The sequence below is a fragment of the Arachis hypogaea genome, chromosome 10 (assembly GCF_003086295.3).
Source record: "Arachis hypogaea cultivar Tifrunner chromosome 10, arahy.Tifrunner.gnm2.J5K5, whole genome shotgun sequence".
Classification (NCBI taxonomy): Eukaryota; Viridiplantae; Streptophyta; class Magnoliopsida; order Fabales; family Fabaceae; genus Arachis; species Arachis hypogaea.
This window is the reverse complement of record NC_092045.1, coordinates 114,536,063-114,561,560: the sequence shown is the minus strand read 5'-3', so window position 1 is coordinate 114,561,560 and position 25,498 is coordinate 114,536,063. Positions and strand designations below refer to the sequence as shown.

The 25,498-nt window shown below is 28.5% G+C and overlaps 3 protein-coding genes across 5 annotated transcripts; all 3 read left to right on the top strand.

Moving 5' to 3' along the window:
- Positions 1-431: 431 nt before the first annotated feature.
- On the top strand, positions 432-4,815 carry LOC112716886 (uncharacterized). Of its 3 annotated transcripts, XR_003160510.3 has the most exons (8): positions 432-1,143; positions 1,500-1,563; positions 2,161-2,305; positions 2,473-2,588; positions 2,740-2,821; positions 3,006-3,239; positions 3,796-3,941; positions 4,118-4,815. XR_003160510.3 is itself a non-coding variant. In XM_025768920.3 (7 exons), the coding sequence occupies exons 1-7, from the start codon at positions 432-434 to the stop codon at positions 4,454-4,456; spliced, it is 1,671 nt and encodes a 556-aa protein (XP_025624705.1). In that variant the 3' UTR covers positions 4,457-4,815. The 3 variants fall into 3 exon arrangements, 2 of the variants coding, with proteins under 2 accessions (XP_025624705.1, XP_025624703.1); XM_025768920.3 differs by lacking the exon at positions 3,796-3,941 and having other exon boundaries at positions 4,139-4,815; XM_025768918.3 differs by lacking the exon at positions 3,796-3,941.
- A 674-nt stretch (positions 4,816-5,489) lies between these two features.
- On the top strand, positions 5,490-6,234 carry LOC112718377 (salt stress-induced hydrophobic peptide ESI3). The gene is made up of 2 exons (XM_025770149.3): positions 5,490-5,746; positions 6,012-6,234. The coding sequence occupies exons 1-2, from the start codon at positions 5,552-5,554 to the stop codon at positions 6,093-6,095; spliced, it is 279 nt and encodes a 92-aa protein (XP_025625934.2). The 5' UTR covers positions 5,490-5,551; the 3' UTR covers positions 6,096-6,234.
- An 8,838-nt stretch (positions 6,235-15,072) lies between these two features.
- Positions 15,073-25,085, top strand: LOC112716881 (3-ketoacyl-CoA synthase 20). The gene is made up of 3 exons (XM_025768908.3): positions 15,073-15,858; positions 23,621-24,080; positions 24,512-25,085. Exons 1-3 carry the CDS (start codon positions 15,190-15,192, stop codon positions 24,838-24,840), a joined length of 1,458 nt encoding a protein of 485 aa, XP_025624693.1. The 5' UTR covers positions 15,073-15,189; the 3' UTR covers positions 24,841-25,085.
- The last annotated feature ends 413 nt before the right edge of the window (positions 25,086-25,498 follow it).

Genomic DNA, 25,498 nt, shown 5'->3' with positions numbered 1-25,498 from the left:
CAGAAGCAGATGGCTAACGCGAATCGAACGCAGACGGAGTAGAGATCGCGTAAAAAATGAGATACGCAACGGTGGAAAATGAAAATTAAATTAGTGATATATTTTTAATTTAGTTTAATTTAGTAGTTTATAACTTTATATTTTAAAATGAGCTTAGAATAAATTATTTAAATGAGTCAAACTAGTCAAAATAAACTTGGAAGCATTTCCTCTTGGCGCAGAATCACTTCAATCAGTTCTTAAATTTCCAGCACGCTATCTTTGCTAGATTCTTCCGTTCCAATCTGCTTCATAGACGGTTACAATCAGAGTGATCCTTATGGTAACGAAGTTCCTTCCCTTCCTTCTTGTTCTGAACGATGAACTGTGTGAAAAATGTTTATAGCGTTGTTTCTTTTTCTTTTTCTTTTTTCAAGGGTTTTTGATCGGTGATGATGTCAGGAAATGAACCACTTGAGTGTTTCTTCAATTCGATTAGTGTTGTCAAAGTGAATATTAGGAAGGCCGCAATGGATCTTGAGTGTTGTTGGGTGAAGCAACTTTGCAAGTTTCAGATTTGTGATGCGAAGAAAAAGGGGTTCTCAATGAAGGTACATGTGAATGAAGGTGAAATTTGGAGTACAGGGTTGAAGGAGAAGGAGGTTGTTAATGGCTTAATACAAGCTCTGCCATTTTCTTTCAAATCAGGAGTAAAGAGATCTCAGAAAATGGACGGTGAAGATGAATTGTGTTCTTGCATGAAGCTCGCTGTTTCGCCTGAAGAGAAGCTAAATGGATCTAAGAGTCAGTTTGTTAGAACTACTTTGGAAAAGGGTGACTGGGAGACAGAAGGGAAACATGTTCCATTGAAGTGCATGATGGGTTTTATTGATCAGTTGTGTCAGTCTCTTCCACATTTGGATAAGGTAGTGCACGAAGATCGGATTGATTTCGGGCAAACATCCCCGCGGCGGCCTTCTTCATCTCGGTTTAGTTATAAGAAAGCAGTTGCAAAATGGCTCAGATTAGATGTCAATGATTTCATGAGGGAGTTTAGATTTGCAAAGGTAGGTGGTGTTCCATCTAGTGTAATTGGACTAAGCTGCAAATCAAGAAATGAAGATGGAGATGGTAGTGCAACCCTTGAAAACAAGGAAGCTGAAGGTATGGCATCTCTAATGGTGCAGAACCTAGAATCTCTTTGCTTGTGTTGTGCACTTGTGCTTTTAATGTTTAAATTGTGAAATGTAGTTACTAAGATATGCTTTGATACATGTATGGATATGTGTGTTCGCACTTTCGCATACGTTAGCAGAAGGATAGCAATATCATTGTGCCTAAACAGGTGGAAATAGTCTCTTTACCAAACATAATGAATGGCTAGTAGAGTTTAAAATGATGTCGGATTTGACTTATGAGTTTTGTGATACATACAAAATTATTGAGGTACCTCAAGATGTGTATGACAAACTTTTATTTATGTTGTTATCTGAAATGACCCTCATCTCATCATCTTACAGGAAAGAGGTTCTTTAAGGAGCTTGACAGAGATAGCAATGCCCATGCAACTTCAGAAGATCTGGTGTATGTTTGGTTTAGCTTTTAGAAAAACTACCTTAAAAATAATTAAGTTGCAAAAAGTTACTTTCAGAAGAATTAGTTTGTGTTTGGTTTGCATATGAGTATGTCAAAATTAAGTTTAAAAGAATGATTTTTTTTTTGGATAGAGAAAAGGACAAATAAGTCCCAGATTGTTAATATTTTCCTTTTCCTGGCCAGGTTTGACATCTATATCACTGTTATTTCTGCTCTCTGAAAACCGGATTGTTAAACTTTTATCAAGTGGCCGTTTCACTCTATTTGGAGTTTAATGATTTTTTTGCAGTCAATGTAACTGTGCAACAATGTTGGGGATAATAGAGTAGAATTCTAGACTTTTAGTTAGTGTTGAGATATATTACATTATTTCTCAGCTTCCATACTAATTCCGATTCATTAGAAAATATTCACCTGGTGTCTGTATAATGTAGCCCAATTTTACAGATTAATCATCAGAAAATACAGTCAATTTTCCCTCATATTTTCTTCAATTTGGTAGTTACTTCCCTTTTTGTCTTGTAACTTGCAACTAATGTCCAGGATCCATCCTTCATAACTAACCCTTATCTTTTTCATACCCAGGAATATTTCGTCCGAGACAGCAAGCATAGCTGCTGTTCCGTCACCCGATGAAATACCTGCTGGGAGTGTTCTACGGTCAGCCATAGCCGGTGGCCTTTCATGTGCTTTTTCTTGTGCACTAATGCATCCAGTTGATACAATCAAGGCAAGTTCTTTAACTTAATGAAATCTCTAGTTACCGCTGAAGTTGATATATTTGTCTGCTTACATATTATTAGATGTGATTGAGTGATTCCATAATCCTTTCAGAGTTTTACATTTTGTAACAATTTTGTAAGGGAGGCCTTACTGTTTTCTTGTTTGGTGTTGTAGACCCAAGTACAGGCATCAACGCTATCACTCTTTGAAATCATTTCCATGGTTCCACAGATTGGAGCAAGGGGTTTATACAAGGGATCAATCCCTGCAATTCTTGGGCAGTTGTCAGGGTTGCTTTTTTAATCTCTCTCCTTTTTCTTCCCAGCTTCGTTTCTAATCAAAATAAGCAGAAAAGAGAGGAGGCAGCTCCTTCAATTATTTAAGTTAACAATGAAACTGTAATTTTTGTTTCTTGTCTCATGCATGTTTTTCATGCTACAGTCATGCCTTGCGAACTGGGATATTTGAAGCTAGCAAGTTGGTATTGCTACATGGTTCTCCAACAAAACTTCCTGAAATCCAGGTAATTAGTACATAACTACATATGTAACTTTGTATGTGATATATAATGTCAGATCATGGTTTTATTATCTTTCATTTTTCATTTACTTTGTGGTTTTCAGAAACGTCCCATCAAATCAATCTTTAAGTTTAATCTTGTAGCTTTCCTAGACAAACCCTTAATTAGTATATTAGCATTTATGTAGGTAAATTCTATATTATCATTATGTAGCACAATTTTGGGAACAGTTACGCGGATACCCAGTGAGGTGTTGAAGCAGCGGTTGCAGGCAGGACTTTATGACAGTTTGGGTGAGGCATTAGTTGGGACTTGGCGCCAAGATGGACTTGGGGGTTTCTTTCGGGGAACTGGAGCTACCCTTTGTCGCGAAGTTCCATTTTATGTTGCTGGCATGGGTCTATATGATGAATCTAAAAAGGTATGTTGTTTCCAAGCTTAATGCTCAAAATGGTCTTTGAATGATTACGTATAAGTTCAATTTGGTCTCTAAAAGATCCAATGTTTCAGTTTGTTCCCTAAAAAATAGAACACAAGTCAAACTAGTCCTTCTGTTAGACGTTGGTATGTCACTGTTAAGTGCAACGTGACACGTTAAGAACATAACATGTGGCATGCTTTACCTGACACGTTACTCAACAGAAGTAAAGGAAGTTCCAACTTAACTCACATTTGTATCTTACAGGACTCAATTGATTCATGTTTCTTGGTGTCTCTTAAAGGACTTGAGACTTGAATTTATTCTTGGAAATTACGAAGGTTCTTGCACAATAAAATTGTTTGAAAATTAGCATAATTATTGAGGCAGATATTTCTTTCTATTAATTCCAGATTCTATTCAGCCACAATAAGATGAATAATTTTGTGTAAACATGAAGCCTATATAGAAGCTGGATAGTTTCCCCTTTTTTTCCTCTTTTATTAGGTCAGGCTAACCAGTTTATTACGCCCTATAACTAAGAGCCTGGCTTGTATAGGTAACAGATATAGAACACTAAATAAGCGCAGAGAGAGTTGAATGAAAGCTTGGTTTATCCACTTGGATTGATGTCAATGACTGCATCAACCATGGAAAAACAGAAGAAATGATGGAAAAGATGCTCTGCTAAGATAGATTGCTCAGGTAGCCCAGTCCCTAGCCCTGGTGAAAGAAAAAAGACTCTAAATTCTATGCATATAGACTCTGCATTTTATGATAATTTGAGTGAATCTTCTTAACTTCCATACTCCATAGTATTTAATCCTTACACTTCATAACATTTTCCTATATAAGTCATGTTTGTTGTGGCATTTCTTAAGGCCGTTCAACGACTAATACAGCGGGAACTGGAGCCATGGGAGGCAGTTGTTGTTGGAGCTATAGCTGGTGGATTGGCTGGTGTCACCACAACGCCCTTTGACGTCATCAAAACTAGAATGATGACTACACAGGGTCAGTCTGTCTCAACTGCCGTAGTTGCCTTATCTATATTACGGCAGGAGGGACCTCTTGCCTTATATAAAGGTGCAGTTCCCAGGTTCTTTTGGATTGCTCCTTTGGGTGCCATAAACTTAGCAGGTTATGAGCTTGCAAGGAAGGCCCTAGACAGTCTATCCGGCAAACAGATGTCGCAGAAGAAGGCGACCGGATCGGAGTAATGTGTTATTCAAGCTCTCATATTTGGTGTTCATTGCTGCTCATATTTTGGCTCTCAATTTGCCAGCATCTCTGTGACTGTCCAAGATGCACATTTTGATTCATTGTTTTCTTGTATCTTGTTCTCATTCATTTGTAGCAGAATAGTTCAAAACTATTTCATAGGTACATTAATAATTAAATTGCCTTCTTTTCAGAGAGAGAGAGAGAATAAAAAGGGCAGTTAATTCCTTGAGGTAATGAACAGATTTTGATTCCTGAATTTCTGTATCTCGGCTTTGCTGGTCTTATAGTACATTCCTATGCTCAGAGCAACAAGAAATTTTAGTTGGCCTGTGGCTCATTTGCCTAGTTTTCAAAACCATGAATTGTTTTTTTACCTTTTTTTTATTTTTTACTATTAAGTATTAATCAATTGGTTTGACTCACTCTTAGCAGGGGTTTTAAGTTTTTGAGATTTTAACCACTTAGGTATATAGAGATTACAAAATCTCTGGTACATATGATGCATATAACATGGTAAAAATTTATATACAGTTGTCTTTATATGAAATTGATATTTAAAAAATATTAAATAATTTAATAAATTTAACTAAATTACTATCTAATGATTTTTAACTATCAAACTTTACATAAAGATAATATAGCATGTGAGTCTTCATTGTATAACATACACTCAGTCACATCATATTTCTCTAAAATAACTTATAGCTATTAACTCTAATCAAATTTTAAGGATATTAAAATCACATGAAAAGTCACCAAAAAAAATCACATGAAAATGTAATCAATTTGTATTGGTCGAATATATTCATCTGTCTAAATAAATATTAAAGAATTGAATCTCATCTTGTTTAGCCAATTTTAAATGAAATTTTGATCCGTAATAAATTAATCATCAGTAAAAAAAAAAAAAAGAAGAAAGAAGTATGTTGACACATATATTACAGTACATAAGATTATTGAAACTCGAAAAAACGAAAGGAAAATGCCACCCGATAGTAAAAAAGACACGTGTCATACGTATAGCAGTGGTGGCGTAGAAAGCGCTTGCATCTTCCACCACGTATAATGGGCAGAGCCACCGTAACCGCTTTATGATTCTCAATCAAAAACCAAACACATCCATCAATGATAACGCTTTCATTGCTCTTTCTTGTGCCACACTACTCATCATTTATTCAACCTCAAATTTCCATAACAATAATATCATGGGTGCAGAAACTTTTCTTGAAATCGTATTGGCCATTTTTATACCTCCTGTTGGTGTTTTTCTTCGTTATGGCTGCGGAGTAATTACTTCTCTTTTTCCCTCCTCTCTCATATTTGATCCAAAATTCTTATCAACAGATTAATCTTAATTAGTGGCTTGATTATCTAATTTTCTTCTTGTTCCTTCATTTTTTGTTTCAATATAATTTTTTTCTGTACTTGTTTTGGCAGGGTGATGAATTATAATGTTTAATTGTTCTTATGACTATTAATTTTGGTTGTTACAATTCAATTATAAGTTTTTTTTTTCTAATCTTATTTGTTTTCTTGGAAATATTATTGTAGGTTGAATTCTGGATAGATCTGGTGCTTACGTTACTTGGATACTTACCAGGGATTATATATGCCATTTATGTATTAGTTGTATGATATTAATAGTTAGATACTTCTTCATATGTATATTTCTTAATTAATTAATTTATTTCTTTTTCTTTTTCTCTCTCTTATAGTACAGTGCTTCATTTTCTGTTCTTGTTCTCTCTAATGAAGTATAAGGACTTGGTAGATAGTTTTTGTGTGATTATTTATTTATTTCCGAGTTAATTTAAGGTGCTGAGTGTAAAATTAAAGCTCTTTCAAAAAATTTAATTCATATTTAAAATGATCACTCTAGCTTAATTATTCTGGAGACTTTATAACTTTACTAAATTTTTAACTACATCTTTATTTATATTTTTTTTCTTTCGATTGAATTTTTATATCATATAATTTTTTTTAATTTAATTTTCTCGTGATAAAAATGTTTGAAATAATAGAATATTCTATAAAAAAAAATTGAATATTTTCACAATTAGGGTAGAAAATCTAGTTAAGGACACTTTTATATTTTAAAAAGAAGAATGTTAAGGGCTAGTAATTTTAGTATTTTGTAATTATCAATTGATTATTAATTATATTTTTAATGGTATGAGATTATATTTAATGATAAAAAATTACTTATTTTTTTTATAGTTAAGTATTGGTCAAAAAATATAAAATTACTGGTCTCCTAATTTTTTTCTTTTAAAAATTCTAAAAAAAATTTGTTATTTTGTTCCACATTCACACAATTTTAGTCTTAAATTTCTAGTTTTTGAATAATGTTGGATGATGCAATTGAAGAAAGAGATGGTACCACACAGTGGACCTTCAGGTTATGATCCTACATTAGATAATTCAAAATCAAAAGACGAAATCGGTAATGAAGAACGAAAGAAAGAAGGAAAAAAAAGGAAAAGTGACTATTGGTTTGAGTGTGTAATGAATTTTGTGCATATTTTTATTTTTTTCACAAACAGCTATTAAGTTTCATTGTTGTGTGATGAATTTTCTGTTGAAATTTACATACGATTATTTCATGTTATGTCCTGTTGATTTTTCAGTCAATATTCTAATTTTGTGTTATTGAGATTGTGATAGATTTTTCTTCAAAAGTTACTTATGTGATTATATATATGTGATTAAGCATATATCATATTTTTATGTAGGTAATATTTAAGTTGTGATGAATTTTTTTTCTAAAGTTTTATGCTAGTGACGTCGAGGGCATTGTGATGAATTTAGTTATTTTTTGTTTGGAAATTACAATAACTAATAGAGTGAATTGTTGAATATATCTATTGGTTTGTGTTTGATAACGGCCTCCAAATAAAAAATATGAAAATTTTATCTTAGAATATAATTTTTATGTGTGTATCTCAGAGAAAATAAAAAAATAAAGAAAAAAAATCTCAATTCATATGTATTTATTATAAGTGGAAGATAAAAATATATAAATAACTTGTAAGATTAAATGGTTTTTGGAATAGACACCAAAAAAAAAATGGTTTTTGGAATACCTAACCATTAGTATTTTTAAGATTAATTGTGATGCTAGTTATTTTAGTTCGAGTGATAGTGTTGGTTTTGCTTATGTTATTAGAAATTGTAATGGGAGTTGGTAAAGAGGGTGCTTGGGAATGATCAAGAGTAATAGTATTTTTCAAAGAGAATTGTTTGCTATTTGGAGATGATATCTCTTAGCTTGGAATGTGGATCAACGAGATATTATTTGTGAGACGGATTGTGCAAATACGGTGGCAGATACTATGACAAAGATAAAATTTCTTTCACCTTAGAAGGAGTTTAAGAGTAGTCTTAAACAAAACTGATCATCTATTTAAACAGTTTTTTATTTTGTTTGTTTTGTTTTTTTTATTTAATTTATTTCAGTCACAAAAAAATATTTGATATGTTTAATGTTAACAGATATTAAATTAAAAAAATGATGTGTTATAAAAAATTAATTAAAAATATAAAAATTTAATTAAAAATTAATAAAATTATAAAATCTGTAGAGTAATTAAATTTTTATTTTTTATTTTCTTAATGTATTATTAGTTGCAACCGTTTTCTTTGAAGATACTACTAGGAAAGCCAGCTATTTTAAAAGAATATTAATGAACGTATTTTGGTCAACAAATTTTAAAAAATTGAAACTCGGATATCCATGCAAGTAGATATTTTGTTTGTGCTATGTTTGTACTACATTGCATTAATGAATCGGCTTTTTTATAAGAATAAAATATATTTTTATTTTTAATTTGATTTTTTTTATTTTTAACATTTAACTGTATTTAATTTTAGAATTTAATTTTAATATATTAATAATATATAAAATATTTTATAAATATATTTATTTTTTGATAATTATTTAGTATTTACGCATTTAATATATAAATTAGTTATTTTTATTAATGTAATATTACGTAATTAATTGTATGTATAAAATTATTTTATATTAATAATATATTAAAATTAAAGTTTAAATTTTATTTATTTTTAGACGTTAATTTTATATAAAATATTAATGATAAAATTAAAAATTTTTAAAAATAAATTAAAAAAAAATGTTAAAAATAAAATTAAATATTAAAAATAAAAAATATCAAACGTTAAAAAATATATTTTTTATTTTTTATTTAATTATTAGAATGGTATGGGTTCGGAATATATGTATGTATATATGTATATTATGAATGTACGTACTCTGGTCTTTATGAACTTCTGGTCTGTACTGACCATGATACATTGATATGTATTTGCTGTATCAAGACTCAGTACATTGATGATGTATGTATACTTGTATATATTGAGTCCAACAGGCATGTGATTCATTTATTTATGGATCGGATGTGTACCTTATCTAATGTTGCATTTTCTTTTTCAAGTTTACATTGTATGTGGATTATTACTTATGTTATTAATGCATGGAAGTTGGAAGATGGTGATTTTTTTTATTTCCTAACAAAAATAATTGATATTTATTAAAATTTAATTTTTATATATTGTTAGTATAAAATAACATACTAACAAATAATATACTATTATCTTTATACAAATGAGATATTTATTCTTCGTATAAATGAAATATTTGTTTTTTATAGAATATTTGAAGTTGGTGACGGTGGAAGACGACAATGCTGTGAGTAAAAATAATAGACGGATGGCTGCGGTAAAAATGGAATTTGGGTTAAAAGAGAATATAATTAGGTCAAAGTAAAATTAGATAAAAATAATAAAAATTTAAGGTGAAAGTAAAATTAGATGATTAATAAATTTAAAATACTATCTGTCGTTCACATTGTTCACACATCTTATTATTCACCTAGCGGAACTGATTAAATTTTTCAGCTGTTTTAAATTTTAGCCACATAATGTAAAAATAAAAAAATGAAAAAGAAAAAAAATTAATATAAAAATTCCGCTTCATGTTTTTATAAAATAGAACTTAGTTTTAACAAAAAAAAATAAGTTTATATTGTATTATAATAAAAATTTATTTTTGATACATTGTTATTATAAAATAATTTTATTTATGCATTTAATTAAATAATATCAGATCAAAAAATAATTTTTTTATATTAATTACGTAAATAATTATTTAAAAAGTCAAATATTATTATATAATTTTGTAAAATATTTTATATTATTAATATATTAAAATTAATCAAGTCACCAAAAAAAATATTAAAATTAATTTCATATCATATAAATTAAGATAAATATTAAAATATATAAATAATGATATACTATTAGATTCCTAGCTTGCTACTTGATACTTATATAAGATGATATATCCATAAAAAAAATGAAACAATATGATCTTTTTGTTGTATTCTAATAACCCTTTTGTTGGTTGAGTACATTAACCTTTTGTTTTTTTAATGTTCCCAAATGAAAACAGATTGTACTAACCTAACCTAACCCATTTTTGGTTGTATACATTAACCCTGGTTGATCTGTGTGGTTCAGACTCCACCGAATTTGACCAAGTTAATAAAGTTCAAACTTCAAATCAAATCAACTATTTAGGTGCATGTATATATAATGCATGGTACGGCACTTCAATGACAGGGACAGCAGCATGATCTGATCGAAAGTGACGAATAAATGACAATTTGAATCAACTTTAATTTACTCCTCAAAGAAAAAAAAAAAGCTGTACTGTGTAAAACTACTACCCATCAATTTGATTTTAATTGTTGTAAAAATATTAATATTAATGGTCATATAATCATCTTAGGTTCACAATAAAAGTTAATTATAAAATTAATTTTATATAAAATATAAAAAAATAAATAAAATAATATATATTTATACACCAAATATGAAGACTAATTTAGTAATTAACCTTATTTATATACACATAACTTATTAACCTTAATTCCTTATGATATTTTTTAACAGATGTTTTTTTATAATAAATATGTCATGGATTTTAATTGTATATGTAGAATTATGTTAAATTGTATATATTGAATTATATTAATTTTTTGTTAATTTTTTAGTTTTTTATAATATCCATATAGATACATGCAGATATCTTCCTTTTTTACAGAGATAATTAAATGCGGACCCATAACAAGTATAAGACATGAATAGAAGACAATTTTTTAAATGAGGATGGAGAGCAAGAAAAAAAATACCCGCCTTCACATTTATCCATTGTCATCCTTAGCTTTGGACCATATTAATTCACGCCCAAACTTTCTTCCACAACTCAAGCAATATCTTGAAATAATAATTTTTTTTTTAAAAAAAAAGTACCTGTATATATTTGCATTGATGATGTTTTGGTGCAAGTAGGTAAAAATTTTAAGAATATTAACAATATGATATATGAATGGGAACAGTACAAATATAAGAAATAATTATGCATTAAATTTGAATAGTCACCAAATATGCGTTAACGTTGTTCGAAGTTGAATTTCGGTAAAGAAATAATGCAAAAATTATTTGGATAATTCTATTTTAGCCAACTTTGTCACATGATTTTTCTTGGCATAATTTTATCCTAATCAGTCACACTAATCACACTCTTCTTAATATGTAATTTCATATGAATCATGTAATTTTGTTTGTTTCCATGTGACAAACAACCCGTGTGAAACTGTACTATAGAAGAACATATCAAACTTATTTGAAATATATATATATATATATATATATATATATATATATATATATATATAGTATTTACTCATTTTTGCCTCTAAAAAATTTTGAATTAGATACTTTAGCCCTCAATTAAAATTAATTATTCGATTGGTCCTTAATAATTAATTCCGTCATCAGTTACTTAAGTCCTTTGCTCCATCAACTCTAACGAAGGATAAAATAGTACGTAACAACTTTAACGGGGAATAAAATAATCCCTACTCCTCTATTAGAAATGATACCGTTTTCTTCTTATTTCCATCGTATCTCGCATAATCCTAATAGTCTAACACCGCAACTTCAAGCTACACACTCTGCAACTTTAATGTTCATAAGAAAAAAAATCTTCAACTTTTTATCAACCAATTCGTACTCAGGAAAACTAATGACTATGTCTCTCAAGTATTTGTCGTTTTCGATGGATCACATGAATCTAGACAGCAAATTCGATTTGTTAAAATTTGTCGCCGTCGTCGTCATCATCTCCCTCCTCCTATACCCTATCATCTCCATAGCCACATTGTCCACCACTCCAATCGTTTTCTTCAGTTTCTTTTCCGAATCAATGTTCAGTAATCGCTTCAATTTCATATGAGCAGCAATGGCGACATTACTCACTGTACTAATAGCCTGGATACGAGGTCGAATCTGTCTGCCAGCTTGGACTCCAGGACCAGGAGAAAAAGAATGAAGCACTCGGAATCCATTCCAAATGAGAATTTGCATATGATATGATGTTGAAGGAGAATCTTCTCATGATATCCTAATATCCAATAATCTATATTGCTTGTCGGATAATGGAGTAAGGCGTGTCCTTGAGATAGTTGTGGAACTTTGTCTTAAGGATGTGGTAGACGTTGTCAGGGTTGGAGGTGATGCTGTTATCGAGGACATGGAAGTTGATACTTCTGATAGGTGAAGTGCGAAGGAGGTTGGTGTACCAATCACAGAGATTTGAAAAAGTGTGTAGTTTATGACATGTTGAGATAGGTATGACACGTGTGACAATTACACCATGGCTTGATGCCTTGATTATGGAGTTGAAGAGGAGGAAGGAGAAGATGGAAAAGAAGACTGTGAAAGTGAAGAATGAGAGTATGAATGTTAGGGTTATGTAAGATACGATAGAAATTAGGAGAGAATGTCATCGTTTCCAAATAGAGAAGGCGGTAACCATTTTATCCCTCGTTAAAGTTGTCATAGACTATTTTATTCTTCGTCAGAGTTGACAGAATAAAAGACCTAAATAACTAACAAATTTAATTGTTAGGGGGCCAATTGAATACTTAATTTTAGTTAAAAATTAAAATATCTTATTCAAAATTTGTTGAAGACCAAAATAGATAAATTATATATATATATATATATATATATATATATATATTCACATAGTTTTTGCAATTATATATACCTAAAATAAGTTTTTAAATTAGTTATTCTTAAAAGATATATATTAAAATACATAAATACACAATAGTTTATTTGATATGGGAGTTTTTTTTAAATAGGCCTTATTTTTTTATTTTTTTATTTATTTTATATTAGATTTTTTAGACACAAAATTTATAAATCATATTATAAAATCATTAATTTTAAAAATTTAAATTAATAAAAAAATAATATTAATAATTATATCTCAAACAGAAATTAATTTTCAGTATATAGATAACATTATTTTTGTTTTGCCAACATTACATTAAAAAGAACATGTGCATGACAGAATTGAAGGAAAAAAATTGATGAGATAGTTAAGTGATGCCCACATAGTTGGCCAAATTTGTTGTAATTTCTAAACCAACCCACCACACTCCCTCTTTCCAGTTAAAGGATAGATAGTGGAATGATGAGAATTCGAGATTTACCCAAAAAGAACAGGCAGCCAATATATGTTGAGTTATCCAATAAATTAAATGATAAAGTGCATAGGGTATAAAAGCATCACATTATTATTCTTTGGACTTATAAGCTAAGACATATATATTATATTGAATTATTGATAGAATATATCAAAGTTCATATATTTTTTGTTATTTATTTATTACATATATATAATGTATAATGTTATGTATGACATGATTTTAATCTCAATATATATAGTAAATTTTTATAACCATACAAAAGGAAAAGCTAAGGATATAATTAGTTTATACTTTCATTTTTTATTTTTATTTTCAGTGATTTTTATTTTTTATATTTTATAAAAAACTGAAAATAATAAAAACAATATTTTGTTTACTGTTTTTAATTTCATATATTAATACTACAATAAAATAATATAGTTTTTAACATTTTTAATCTAATATTTTAAATGGTAATTAATTGTAAAAATGTTTAAGAATATTTTATTGATTAATATATAATTGTTAAAATAAATTTTTTATTTGTTAACATAATTTTTTTTGGTAATACTTATTTAATTTTTTACTGTCAATAATACCATGTATCAATTATAAAAGGCTTAAAAGCAATATTAAAAAATATTTTTACTTGACAATTGGTAACGGTAAAGATTACTTCATTTTGGACACTTTTTCTAGCAATTAATTAATGACCACCGAAAAACTACCTAAGATATTATTTTTAATGACACTAAAAAATACTCATTTTTGTAGTAATCTTTAGTTCTTTACCTTAAATCTTAACCTTCACATGCTTAGTAATTTTAGTCTTTCCGCCAATATAATAGAACAAGATATTTTACAAGTAGAACTTTACAATTATTTTTAACTTTATTAGATTGATGAAGTTCCAAGCTATTAATTTAGTGAAATGTATATGAAAATTCAGATTTTCTTTAAGTTGTGTTAGGTAATAATAATATCACCGTCCTCAATTTTGGTGGGCTCTTATTTAATCCCCAAACTATTTTTTTTTCTTTAGATTGAGGTGATATTCAATTATAACTGTATTTTTACTCTTTTAGAAAAATGTTTAAGAGAAAATAAAAATTAATTTAAAATAGTCTAATTTTTTTATATAATTATATTAATTAATTAAATATTATTAAAATAAATAAAATAATTTTATATTATTGTCTTTTTAAAATGATTCTAATGAAGAATTTATGTAGAATAAAAATATTATATATATACAAAAATTAATTATTAAATTTATTATTAAATATTTTATAAAAATATATTATTTTACATAAATATTTTTAATATTTATTATTAAATACATTACATGGTAAAATTCATTTAGAAAAATATAATAAGAACCAACTCTTTTCTAAAATTAAAGCATAACCATAATCAATACTAATATTGTCTAATAACACCAAATATTTAAATCAATACAAATAACACAATATTATGTATTGATTAGTTTAAAATCTTATGCATTTTAAATATAAAACATTAACTTATAGTCTTATAATAACTAATAACACAAAATATGAAGGTTTACAATACTTAAATTCCACATAAGAATAGCCATTATCCATCACTAATACACAAAATATTAATTGTGTGGCTACCAGTCCGATTTTAGGTGACCCAAGTCATGGTCCAGACCCGACCCGAAATAATGATCAGGTCTATTTTTGAGACCTTTACCCGACCCTAAACCCAGTAAAATTATACCAAATTAGCCCCTAAAATGTTCGGAGCCGAATTGGGTCTTCGGACCGGGTCGGACCATGCACACCCCTAATTTTAATATATATTATGCAAATATCGAAAATTAGTTATTATATATTTATGTATAAATATATATAATTTATATTGATAAATATTTTTTTTTAGAATACAAAAATCTTAAACTGTGTATCATGTCACATAGAAAAGAAATTAGTTCACATGGACTACTCTAATCCAAACCAACTCTGACAACAACAATTACTAACACTTATGACTTCTATCTCCCTCAGTACAACTCTCTTTAACTTTCTCCACCACCATGTCACACTTTCACAAACTCAAACACACTCTTTTTTCCTTATTTATAGAGAATAACACACACATACCCATCATAAAATCTCCAATACCCCCTCTATGCAACAATAGTAATGCTCAAGTATACTCACCCATTCCTCAACTTCTTGATTTCTAATATAATGAACAATCTTTTATATCTCTCGCTTTTAGCGGGAGCCGCGGCTTCCGCTTATTACTACGGTTCTGGCGAAGAGTCGCTGAACCGTAGTAGGCATTCTTTAATAACTTCGTTTTGTTTAGCGGCAGCTTTCACGTACCACTATCTTGTGAGGAGAACAAGATATGTTTTTTTGGTAGACTTCGCGTGCTTCAAACCAGGCCTGTCTTGTCTTTGCACCACCGAGATGATTCTAGAACGTGCCAAGCACGTGGGTTTTCTCTCAGAAGAGAGCCTCAAGTTGGTTGCAAAGATTTTAGACAGGTCTGGTTTGGGGCCGAAGACGTATCTACCGGAGGGAGTGTTGCATATTCCACCGAAGCTCACTTTTGATGAAGCCAGGAAGGAAACTGATACGGTGCTTTTTGGAGCTGTTGATGAGTTGCTTGAGAAAACTGGTGTTCAGAGTAAGGACATTGGGATTCTTGTTGTGAATTGTTGTTTGTTCAATCCTACTCCTTCTTTGTCAGACACCATTGTTAATCACTACAAGCTTAGAGGAAATATTCTCACCTATGATCTCAGTGGTATGGGGTGCAGTGCTGGTGTTCTTGCTGTGGATTTTGCCAAACAACTCCTTCAGGTCTGACTAGTTAGATGCATTTATTTTCATATGAAATTTATAGTTATAAAATTGAAGGTAGAAACTCAGGTGAAGTCGACTTTACATAAAGTTGATAATTGAAAATCGTTAGATAATTTAACTATACTTCACATGACGTCGACTGCACCTGAGTTTTCACCAAAACTAAATCAAGTAAAAACTCTCGCATGTAGATGCAGATGCTTTTATATAAGGTTGATATTCAAAAATTATTAAATAATTTTACAAGTTTGACTAATTCGTTATTTAATGATTCTTAAATATTAACTTCACATTAACACAATTGTATGTGAGTCTTTATTTTAGTTAAATAAATAATATTATTTAACAATTTTTAACTATAAATTTTACGTAAAAACCATGAGAATTTTAACTTAATTTTGATACTACTCTTGTGAAAATAGTATTAAAAGTCGCTAAATAATTTGATGTTTGATTAACACAACACATGCTCACATTTTAACTACCATCTTTGCTTAATTATCTTCCGTGTGAATATAGTCTACTAACTTTATTATTTCATGCATCTTCATAGATTGCTTCCATTATTTTCTCACTCAGATGCCATGCATCATAGTTGGATATGATGAAATAAAAGGTTGATGCACTACTAGAAATAGGATTTTTTCAGACAAAAATTTCAAACGAAATAAATTTCGTCTGAATGATATTTTAATTTCGGACAAATTTGAGACAAATATGGAACAACTTTTAGTGGAGGTTTCGGAAGAATATATTCTATCTTAAATTTGTCTAAATTTTGTCCCAAATTTTGGCGCCAAATTTTATCTAGATGGCGCCAAAATTTTCATACGGATTAGCAACATATTTTGGACAAAATCTATCATTCGTCCGTATTCCATCTGAATATGCGCAATAACTTCAAACAGATTTGGGATGCATTTTAAAAAATGTTAATTCTGTCTCAAATTTGTCTATAATTAGTCTTAAATGCTTTTACTATAGCTAACCCTTCGAAGTAGCCAAAATTTTTTTCCACAAATTTAGGACGAAAATTACATCATTTATAAATTTCATATGAAAGTGCATCAGTTTTCAAATAGATTTCATATATTTATTGAAAAATTATAACATTTAGTATAAAAATATTGTTTATATTTTAAATTTGTTTATGATTTGTCCCAAATATTTTTACTATTCCAAAATAAAGTTTTTTTTTTCTTAAAATAACTTTAATTATATATAACTTATAAAAAGGTATATTTTTTATTTCTAATACTAAATTCCAAAACCTCTTGATCAAAATATAAAATAATTATCATATTGATTAACTTCTCGTATATTATTATACATATTTTAAAAAATTAGATTAATAGATACATTAATGCTTATTTATATACCGGTGTTTTATAGCAACTATTTTTTTTACCTTTACAAAATCAGTTTAATATGTTTAACATTATTCATATATTAGTAACATTATTTTTCAATCTACACAAAAATATAGAATAAAATAAAATAAAAGTAAAATCAAACAAATTTTGATATAATATATACACTAAATAACGCTTATGTTTTTTGTTATTTTGAAGAACATTATTTTTTTGGAATCTACCCTTTTATTTATTTTTTGTTAAATATAATTTAATCATATTTATGAATATTTTTTTATTTTTATTCTTTTATTTTTATTATATTTAATATTAAACTTTTTATACAAATTGTTATATATCATATTATGTTTAATTTTTATTTTTTTAGTTACTTTATATTTTTTTAATTTATTTTTTTATTATTTATATTATAATAATTTAAAATTTAATTTTGTAATAAATCTAAGATAAAGTGTATCTAAAAGAATCACATATATAAAAATCTTAAAAATAAGTTATATTCAATTCACTGTAATGCCTACAGTAAGATTTTATATATATGTGCCAATGAGTAAAAGCTCAAATGGCATAGTCTCCTCATACTCAATTAAGAGGTTGCGGGTTCGAGTCTCTTATCTTTGGTAAAAAAAAAAAAAGATTTTATATATATGTAAGTATAACTTCATATATTAATTTATCTATTAATTAAATGACGGTGTCACGCATATAGAAATTATATAAATACCTTAAAGAATTTGAAAAAAAAATTACTTGTGGTCTTAATTAAAATCTATCTACATCACTAAAAAAATATTTATGCACAATTGAACACTTTATATATATATCTTCATGCTTGTTTAAATAATTATAAATATATTTTTTTAAAATATATTTTAAATATTTTTAACAAACATTAATATTAAATTTAATTTTTTTAAATATTTAACTTTTAAAATTATTATATCATAAAAATTCAAAAACACAACTTAATTTAAATAATTTAAAATTAAATTTAAATTTAATTTTATTAAATATTTACCTAAATACTCTAAAACTTATCTTTTAATACCAATACTATAATTTTTTTTAATTTATTAATAAAAATTAAATATAATTTAATTTTAAATTTTTAATATATGTAATTGTTTCAAAACCACTTCTATACTCCGCGCCAAAAAACTAAATTTTATTCAAAACACCCCTTTTGGTTTCAATTTACAGAGCCCGCCTCTCTCCATCTAAAAAATTGCTCTGCCTCAGTTTAGTAGTTTACGCTTTACAAACCCTCTTCACCTCACCCACACTACTCTGTCGAACCTGTGCGTGGCCGCCACTGATCTTCCGGGTGGCACTCCAGCTAGCCTCCGACCTCGCAACTCAGACAACCTCCACCCTTTCTCGTGCTTCACGCTCAGAGGTTATAGAGCCTTAACTCGCTCACACTGCTCTGCTTCCTACCTGTGCCGCCGTCGACCTCCGGTCTCAGACCTCGCGCCCTCGCCAGCCTCCGACCTCACATCTCAGGCGACCTCCACCCCCCGTCGTTCGCGCTCACAGGTCACAGATCTCACCCACTTACACTACTCACAGGTCTCAGCCACTTACACCACTCTGCCTCTTGCGTGTGGTCGCCTCCTTCGGTCTCGGACCTCGCAACCCCGCCAGCCTCGGACCCTTGCCACTTTGCGTCTTTGTGTATCCTTTGCCAAGTCTCAATTTTTTGTGAGTAGTGATGTGATTCTTGTTTGTTCTCTTTGTTAATGAAGATTCTATTTGTTTCTTTGTCAATTTTCTGTGAGTAGTGATGTGATTCTTGTATCCTTTGTATGGTGTTTTGAACAGAGTTGTTTTCTTGTTTCTTCATCCGCTGGAAATACTGAATCCGTCCCCACCTGAAAGCTCAGAGCTTGGTCTCTGTAAATTTCCAAGTTTTCTAATTTTTTTTCTCTTCATATAGTTATTAAGTTTTCAATCTTCTAAAACATTTATTGAAGTTTTCTTGCTTGCTTATCCATTTTGGGAGCTATATTCTTGTTGTAGTTAGTATCGGGTCGGGACCAATTGGTTGTTCAAATATGTTATCTTCTAAATTTTAATTGTGAATAAATAAGCGAACTAGAATAACATGTGCTTAGGGAGGAGGAGGTTTTCCATTATGATTTCATTGCTTTTGAGTTAACTTGATTAGTTCATATATTTAATTTTATGTATTTGTTTTTGGAATGGTAACATGATAAATAATGCGGAGACATCTATTGTATAGTAGAGTACCACAGGCATGATAATTGGGAAAACCAACTTCAATAAGAAATAATGGATGAGTTATGATCTATTGAGGTTCTGTCCTTCATAAGTTATGGCTTCGAATGTGTTTGTTTATCAAACTTGTTATAGAGGGGAAATTCTATTTGACAATCCTTTTGCATTCTGATAGTGTTCATTTAATTTCTTATCTGTTCTACCAATTTATGCATGACTATTGATTATGGAATTCTTTTTTATCTTGATTCTTTTGAATTAGTTTAGCTGTTGAGTTTCATCTTTTTTATGTTTGGTTACATTCCTAGGTGTTGAAAACTCCTGTTTCGCTCGACATGCTTGCCGCATATTTAATGGATTGGGAAAACCCATTGATAATGGTCCACTCATATTACCAGAGCCTTACTTGGACATATCAGGTATATAACTTCTCCTCGGGAGGTCTAAAACTGTATGTTTATTACTGACGTTCTTAATATTCTCCCAATATTTCAGGAAGTTCCATCAATCCTAGTGAGAGAACCTATCAAGAGGAGATGATACAAACCGGAATTTCTACAATTGATGTCATGAGTTCTATTGCTAGAGGTCAAAAGATCACTCTATTCTCAGCTGCTGGTCTCTCCCATGATGAGGATAATAACATGAGTGTTTGATCTCTGTAGTATATGTTTTTTCTATTTAGATTAAGGAATATTTAAGTGAATTAGTTAGTCTATTTTAATTTATTTATAATTTGTGACCTTTTTAAAGGCTTTCTTTGTTTTAGTTTAATTTTAGTTTGATTATATTTATAGACAAAAATATTTTAATAATAAATATCTTTTTAAGTCTTTTATTGTAATTAACTTTTTCATAACTTTATTATGTGTTTATAAATTCAATGATGTAATATGAAAAATTTGTTTATTATAATGGTCTTAATATAAAAAGTAGATCATATACAATTTATTTTTTAAAATATTTATATATTAAATTAAATTTGTAGAAAATTTATGCGAAAATAATTTTTTGTTTTGTATGAGATTTGTTTCAAATATGTAAATTATAATAAAATTAAATTTGTCTGAAATTTAATCGAAAAAAAAACATTTGATTTGTCTAAAATTTGTTTGAAAAAAATCTGTTACATTTAACTAAATTCGTCAGAAATTTATCTGAAATGAAGTATATTTTTTGTTTGAAATTTGTCTAAAATGAAATATTTTTACGTTTGAAATTTGTCTGAAATACATTGTCTTTATGTTGACTAATTTGTCTAAAATTCGTCTAAAATACATCATAATAATTAGAAATCTAGCTGATAAATGCCTATTCGAAATTCGTCACAGAATTGTCTGAAAAATATTTCGAACGAAATTTCAGACAAAATGTAAATTAGCAACAAGGGTTTTTGGGACAACATAATTTCGTCTCAATTTTGTTCGAAACAAAAAATTTGTCTCTAATTTGTTCGAAATTTATTTCAATTTCGTCTCAAAATTCGTCCGAAAAATACTAATTTCTAGTAGTGATGATAAACTGAAGTATATAAATTTTACTTGTTTTATGTTCTTTTATTTCTTTTTAGTTTTTAGAGTTTGATGATTTGATACTGTATGCATTAAACGTTATGAAAGTTTCAGTAGTATATATATAACACTACCTGAATGCATGAACTCATTAATTCATTCCCATGCCACAAATTAAACTAGTAATTATGTAGGGGCTAGGGTACACAAGAATGAGTATAAATATGAATATAGAGTTATTTTATATTCTTATTATATGATGAGTGATTGATTAGCGTGTGTGACAAATTTTTTGTGCCTGTGTAACATGATTAAAACTTAAAAAAAAAATAGAATAATAAAATTCTATTATATTAAAAAATGATAGAAATATGTTAGTTGTAACTTTTTTTATACATCTTAGTGCATGTTTTTTTTTCTTTTTTAAAAATATAAGTATGAAAATAATGAGAAAAATAAAATACAATAAGTATATATACTTTTCTTGTAAAAGTAAAATACGCATTTTAAATGTATCAAAAAAGGTTTGAATATCATTTTTCATGATGTTATATAGACTCCATTTTATATATTATATATTTTTTTAATAAAATAATTAACCACCAAAATATCAAATATTTTACATTCAAATAATCTAATCATTAATAGACAATAGCAGAATAATAATATATTTGAAAACAACACAATCAAACATTTTACACCAAACATTAAGCATTACTTACTCTTATTTGTATTTTGATTATAAATATAATCTAGTTTAATTATATTATTTTATAAAGCGCTAATCAAATTTTAATTGTATTATTTATAAAATTTTATTATAAATATAAATGTGCGACCATTTCATATTTCAATATTAATATACAAATAATTTATTTATAAATAATTTTTTATATTTATGTAACATAGTTGATAAACTACAGGACAAAATAGGTGCTCATAATAAATACACCTATTCTATGTGTGTCATATATATAAATAAATTTTGAGATAGAACTATTTTACAACAATACAACATGACTTGACCCACTAAAGCGACACTTTAATGCAATACAAATTTAAACATATGAAGCACAAAATTATGTTTAAGAAAAATATTACAGACCATATCCGAGGTTTCCCCTTACCAAATCCCGTTAGGGAATTAATAGAATATTTGTACAATGTGTACAATAGATTATTTATTTGATTTAGTATGAGTTAAAAAATAAACATCTAAGATAAAATACTATTAATTTTTTAAATACAATACACTTATACTATCTAAAATAACCATTCGAATACCAGAGATAATAAATATCTGATATCTTACTGAACATCCATATACGTCATTGTACAAAAAAAACCAAGATTTAAGTGTTTTTAGAGATATTTACACCCAAAACAAAAGTTTAGATATTTATAAATACCAAAGCATGTGTTTGTCCCTTAAATTTGGTGGGTGTTCTTAATTATCTTGTAGGTCTATCACCGTAGACTATATTACTTTATAGGTAGGAAGTACAGTGAACTCAGATTCTACAGAAAAATATATATAGTGTAATGCATTAATTGAATCTTGTATATATCACAACAACATATTAACTATTGTTACACATTTAATGCCTAATGGCTACAACTGTTACAATACTCAACACAAAACAAAGCTTCATCATAGACACATGCAAATAGTAGTGTTTTAAGTTGGTGTAATGATGACTCATGCCTAGAACTTTTGTCCATTCTACCTTCCAAATTTATTAAGATTCAAGAGATTTCAAATCAGTCAATTGCTTCTATACAAAATAATAAAATGCATGTGGATCGTACAATTTAAAAGTGGAAAACAAACAATTACACTTTAAAGATTTGGTGGTTGTTTTTCACTTTTCAATGATAGCCAGCGTTAACATTTTTCTATTCAAAAGAAAATAAAATAAATAATATTTTAGATAAGAACACTTAGTCTTCTTACTAAAAACAAAAGAGAAGAAAATAGAGTAAAAAATGAGAATCTAGACTTAAATAAGATCCCTAGGAGATTTAACTAATAACCTCAACTAATTTCCTTTATTTTTTAAACGGTGATAATGTGGTCATATATATGATTAACTATCTATTTTTGTCAAAAATTAAATTCGTTTTTTATTATCACAAGTACTAAAAAATCAACATTTTTCTATTCACTACATATTTAAACCAACATTAATCAACACTCTATTCTTTTATTAATAATACAACTATCTTATATGTACATAAAAAATTATTATTAAATTAACTATTAATATAAAATATTTATTAAAATATAAAATATATATTAAAAAAAATTAAACATGTATATGTTATATACATATAATCAAACTCTAACTTTTTGTGGTGCAAACACAACTATTTTTTTGTATATATATATATTTAACCAAAGATAGGAGATTTTGAGTATAGAGAGATTATATCATTTGAGTTATTATTTATTGGCTATTTTTTTGTATAATTATTCAGACAATCATTGTAAAAGTGATTATTTTTACTAATAGAATGTTATATAATTTAATACACGTATAAAACGGTTTTATACGGAGATGGTAACTAATTTAACTAACTCTTGGTAATTTATATTAGCACTTGAAGAGATTAAAAAACTAACAGAAAATGTAACAGGTACATCCAAATTCATATGCATTGGTGCTGAGTACAGAAAATGAAACTTCAAGCATTTACAGAGGCAACAACCCTTCAATGATGCTAACCAACTGCCTCTTCCGAATGGGTGGCTCGGCAGCTCTGCTCTCCAGCCACCCTTCGGATCGCTGCCGTTCAAAGTACCAGCTGATCCACACACTTCGCACGCACGTCGGCGCCGACGACAACAGCTACAAATGTGTGTTTCAGGAAGAAGACGAGGCTCATAAAATCGGCGTTTCTCTCTCGAAAGAACTCATGAATGTGGCCAGGGACGCTCTCAAGATCCACATCACCTCCCTCGGTCCGGTTGTTCTCCCGATCTCGGAGAAAGTCAAGTTCGTCGTCAACTTCGTTAAACGCAAGTTTCTCAAGATCATGATTGAGGCTTACGTTCCCAATTTCACGTTAGCTTTCGACCACTTTTGCATCCACACAGGTAATTCCTCCAATTCTATTAAGTTTAGGGTTTTAAAGATTTAATCCAAGTTTAATTGAAATTATAACGGTGAAAATTTAATTGCAGGCAACTTTTTGTAAAATTTAATTTGATTAATTTTACTAAGTTTTCATCTAATAGTTCTCAGTTATTAGGTTTAAGTGTGTTAGAATATAAAAAGAATTTGTGTATTATTGAGTGTATTCGAGTTGTCTATTCAAGTTATACAATATAAAAGGGTATTTATAAATATTAAAAAAATCATAATAATAAAGACGTAATCTCCTATAATAAATATTCAGATATATTAAATAATACTAATTTGATCCTATTTATATTCTAACAACGTGAAATTGGCTCCATTTGAATTTCTACCTTATATAATATATAATAAAATATAAAGATGTTTTCTGGATTTGTTACTGGTGCAGGTGGGAGAGCTGTTCTTGATAGGATGCAAAAGAGTCTTGAGCTTGATGATTGGCACATGGAACCTTCTAGAATGACACTTTACAGGTTTGGGAACACATCATCAAGCTCTGTGTGGTATGAATTGGCATACTGTGAGGCCAAAGGAAGAGTGAAGAAAGGTGACAGGGTTTGGCAAATGGCATTTGGATCTGGATTCAAGGTAAACACTGCTGTTTGGGTTGCATTGAAGAATATTGAACCACCTTTGAAGAATACTCCTTGGAGGGATGAAATTGATGATTTTCCAGTCAAACTCAATCCACCAAAGCCCACTAGTAATAACAAATAATAATAATAATACCTTCAAGAATGTTTTATTTATTTGGAATTTATGCTATCTATCTATGCATGGGATATGGTTTAGGACCCCTTACTATCTAGAATTAAATTTACCTTGATTACCCAAATGTGATGCTAGGGACTAATTATGTTATGCCCTGGTAATTAAACTTAGATTAGATGTGTGTGATGTTACTCTCTTTGATATATATATTTCATTTCTTAGGGTCAATGAAATATGCGTGGATATACAAATGTCACCCTAGTTCTGACTTTATATATGAATTATATGGACTAACAACTATTAGAGCAATTATGGCTACTAAAATTAATGATGAAGTTAATTTTGATGAACTAATGTAAAATGTTATTTGTCCAATCATAATGATTTTTTTAGAGGATTATTTATATAATTAATGTAAAAAAGTAGTTATTTTTTTACACGACGTTACATAATTAGATACACATATAGAATTATTTTACACTGACAATACATTAAAATTATATTTAAGATTAATAATCAAAATAATTTTTAGAATATTTCAAACATATCAATTTAGTTTTTAAAGATTAAATATTTTAAATTTATTTCTAAAAGATACAATTGTACATCGAATTAGCCGTTCTATAAATTAAATGATAATACGTCACATCATTTTTTAATTAAC

Excerpts from the sequence above, each read along its gene's own strand:
- LOC112716886 (XM_025768918.3), top strand. The coding sequence starts at position 432 with ATGATGTCAGGAAATGAACCACTTGAGTGTTTCTTCAATTCGATTAGT. Across the intron at positions 1,144-1,499 it reads TGAAAACAAGGAAGCTGAAG|GAAAGAGGTTCTTTAAGGAG; the intron begins GTATGGCATCTC and ends ATCATCTTACAG. Across the intron at positions 2,589-2,739 it reads ATTCTTGGGCAGTTGTCAGG|TCATGCCTTGCGAACTGGGA; the intron begins GTTGCTTTTTTA and ends TTCATGCTACAG.
- LOC112716881 (XM_025768908.3), top strand. The coding sequence starts at position 15,190 with ATGCTCAAGTATACTCACCCATTCCTCAACTTCTTGATTTCTAATATA. Across the intron at positions 15,859-23,620 it reads TTGCCAAACAACTCCTTCAG|GTACATCCAAATTCATATGC; the intron begins GTCTGACTAGTT and ends AAAATGTAACAG. Across the intron at positions 24,081-24,511 it reads CCACTTTTGCATCCACACAG|GTGGGAGAGCTGTTCTTGAT; the intron begins GTAATTCCTCCA and ends TTACTGGTGCAG.
- LOC112718377 (XM_025770149.3), top strand. The coding sequence starts at position 5,552 with ATGATTCTCAATCAAAAACCAAACACATCCATCAATGATAACGCTTTC. Across the intron at positions 5,747-6,011 it reads TTCTTCGTTATGGCTGCGGA|GTTGAATTCTGGATAGATCT; the intron begins GTAATTACTTCT and ends ATATTATTGTAG.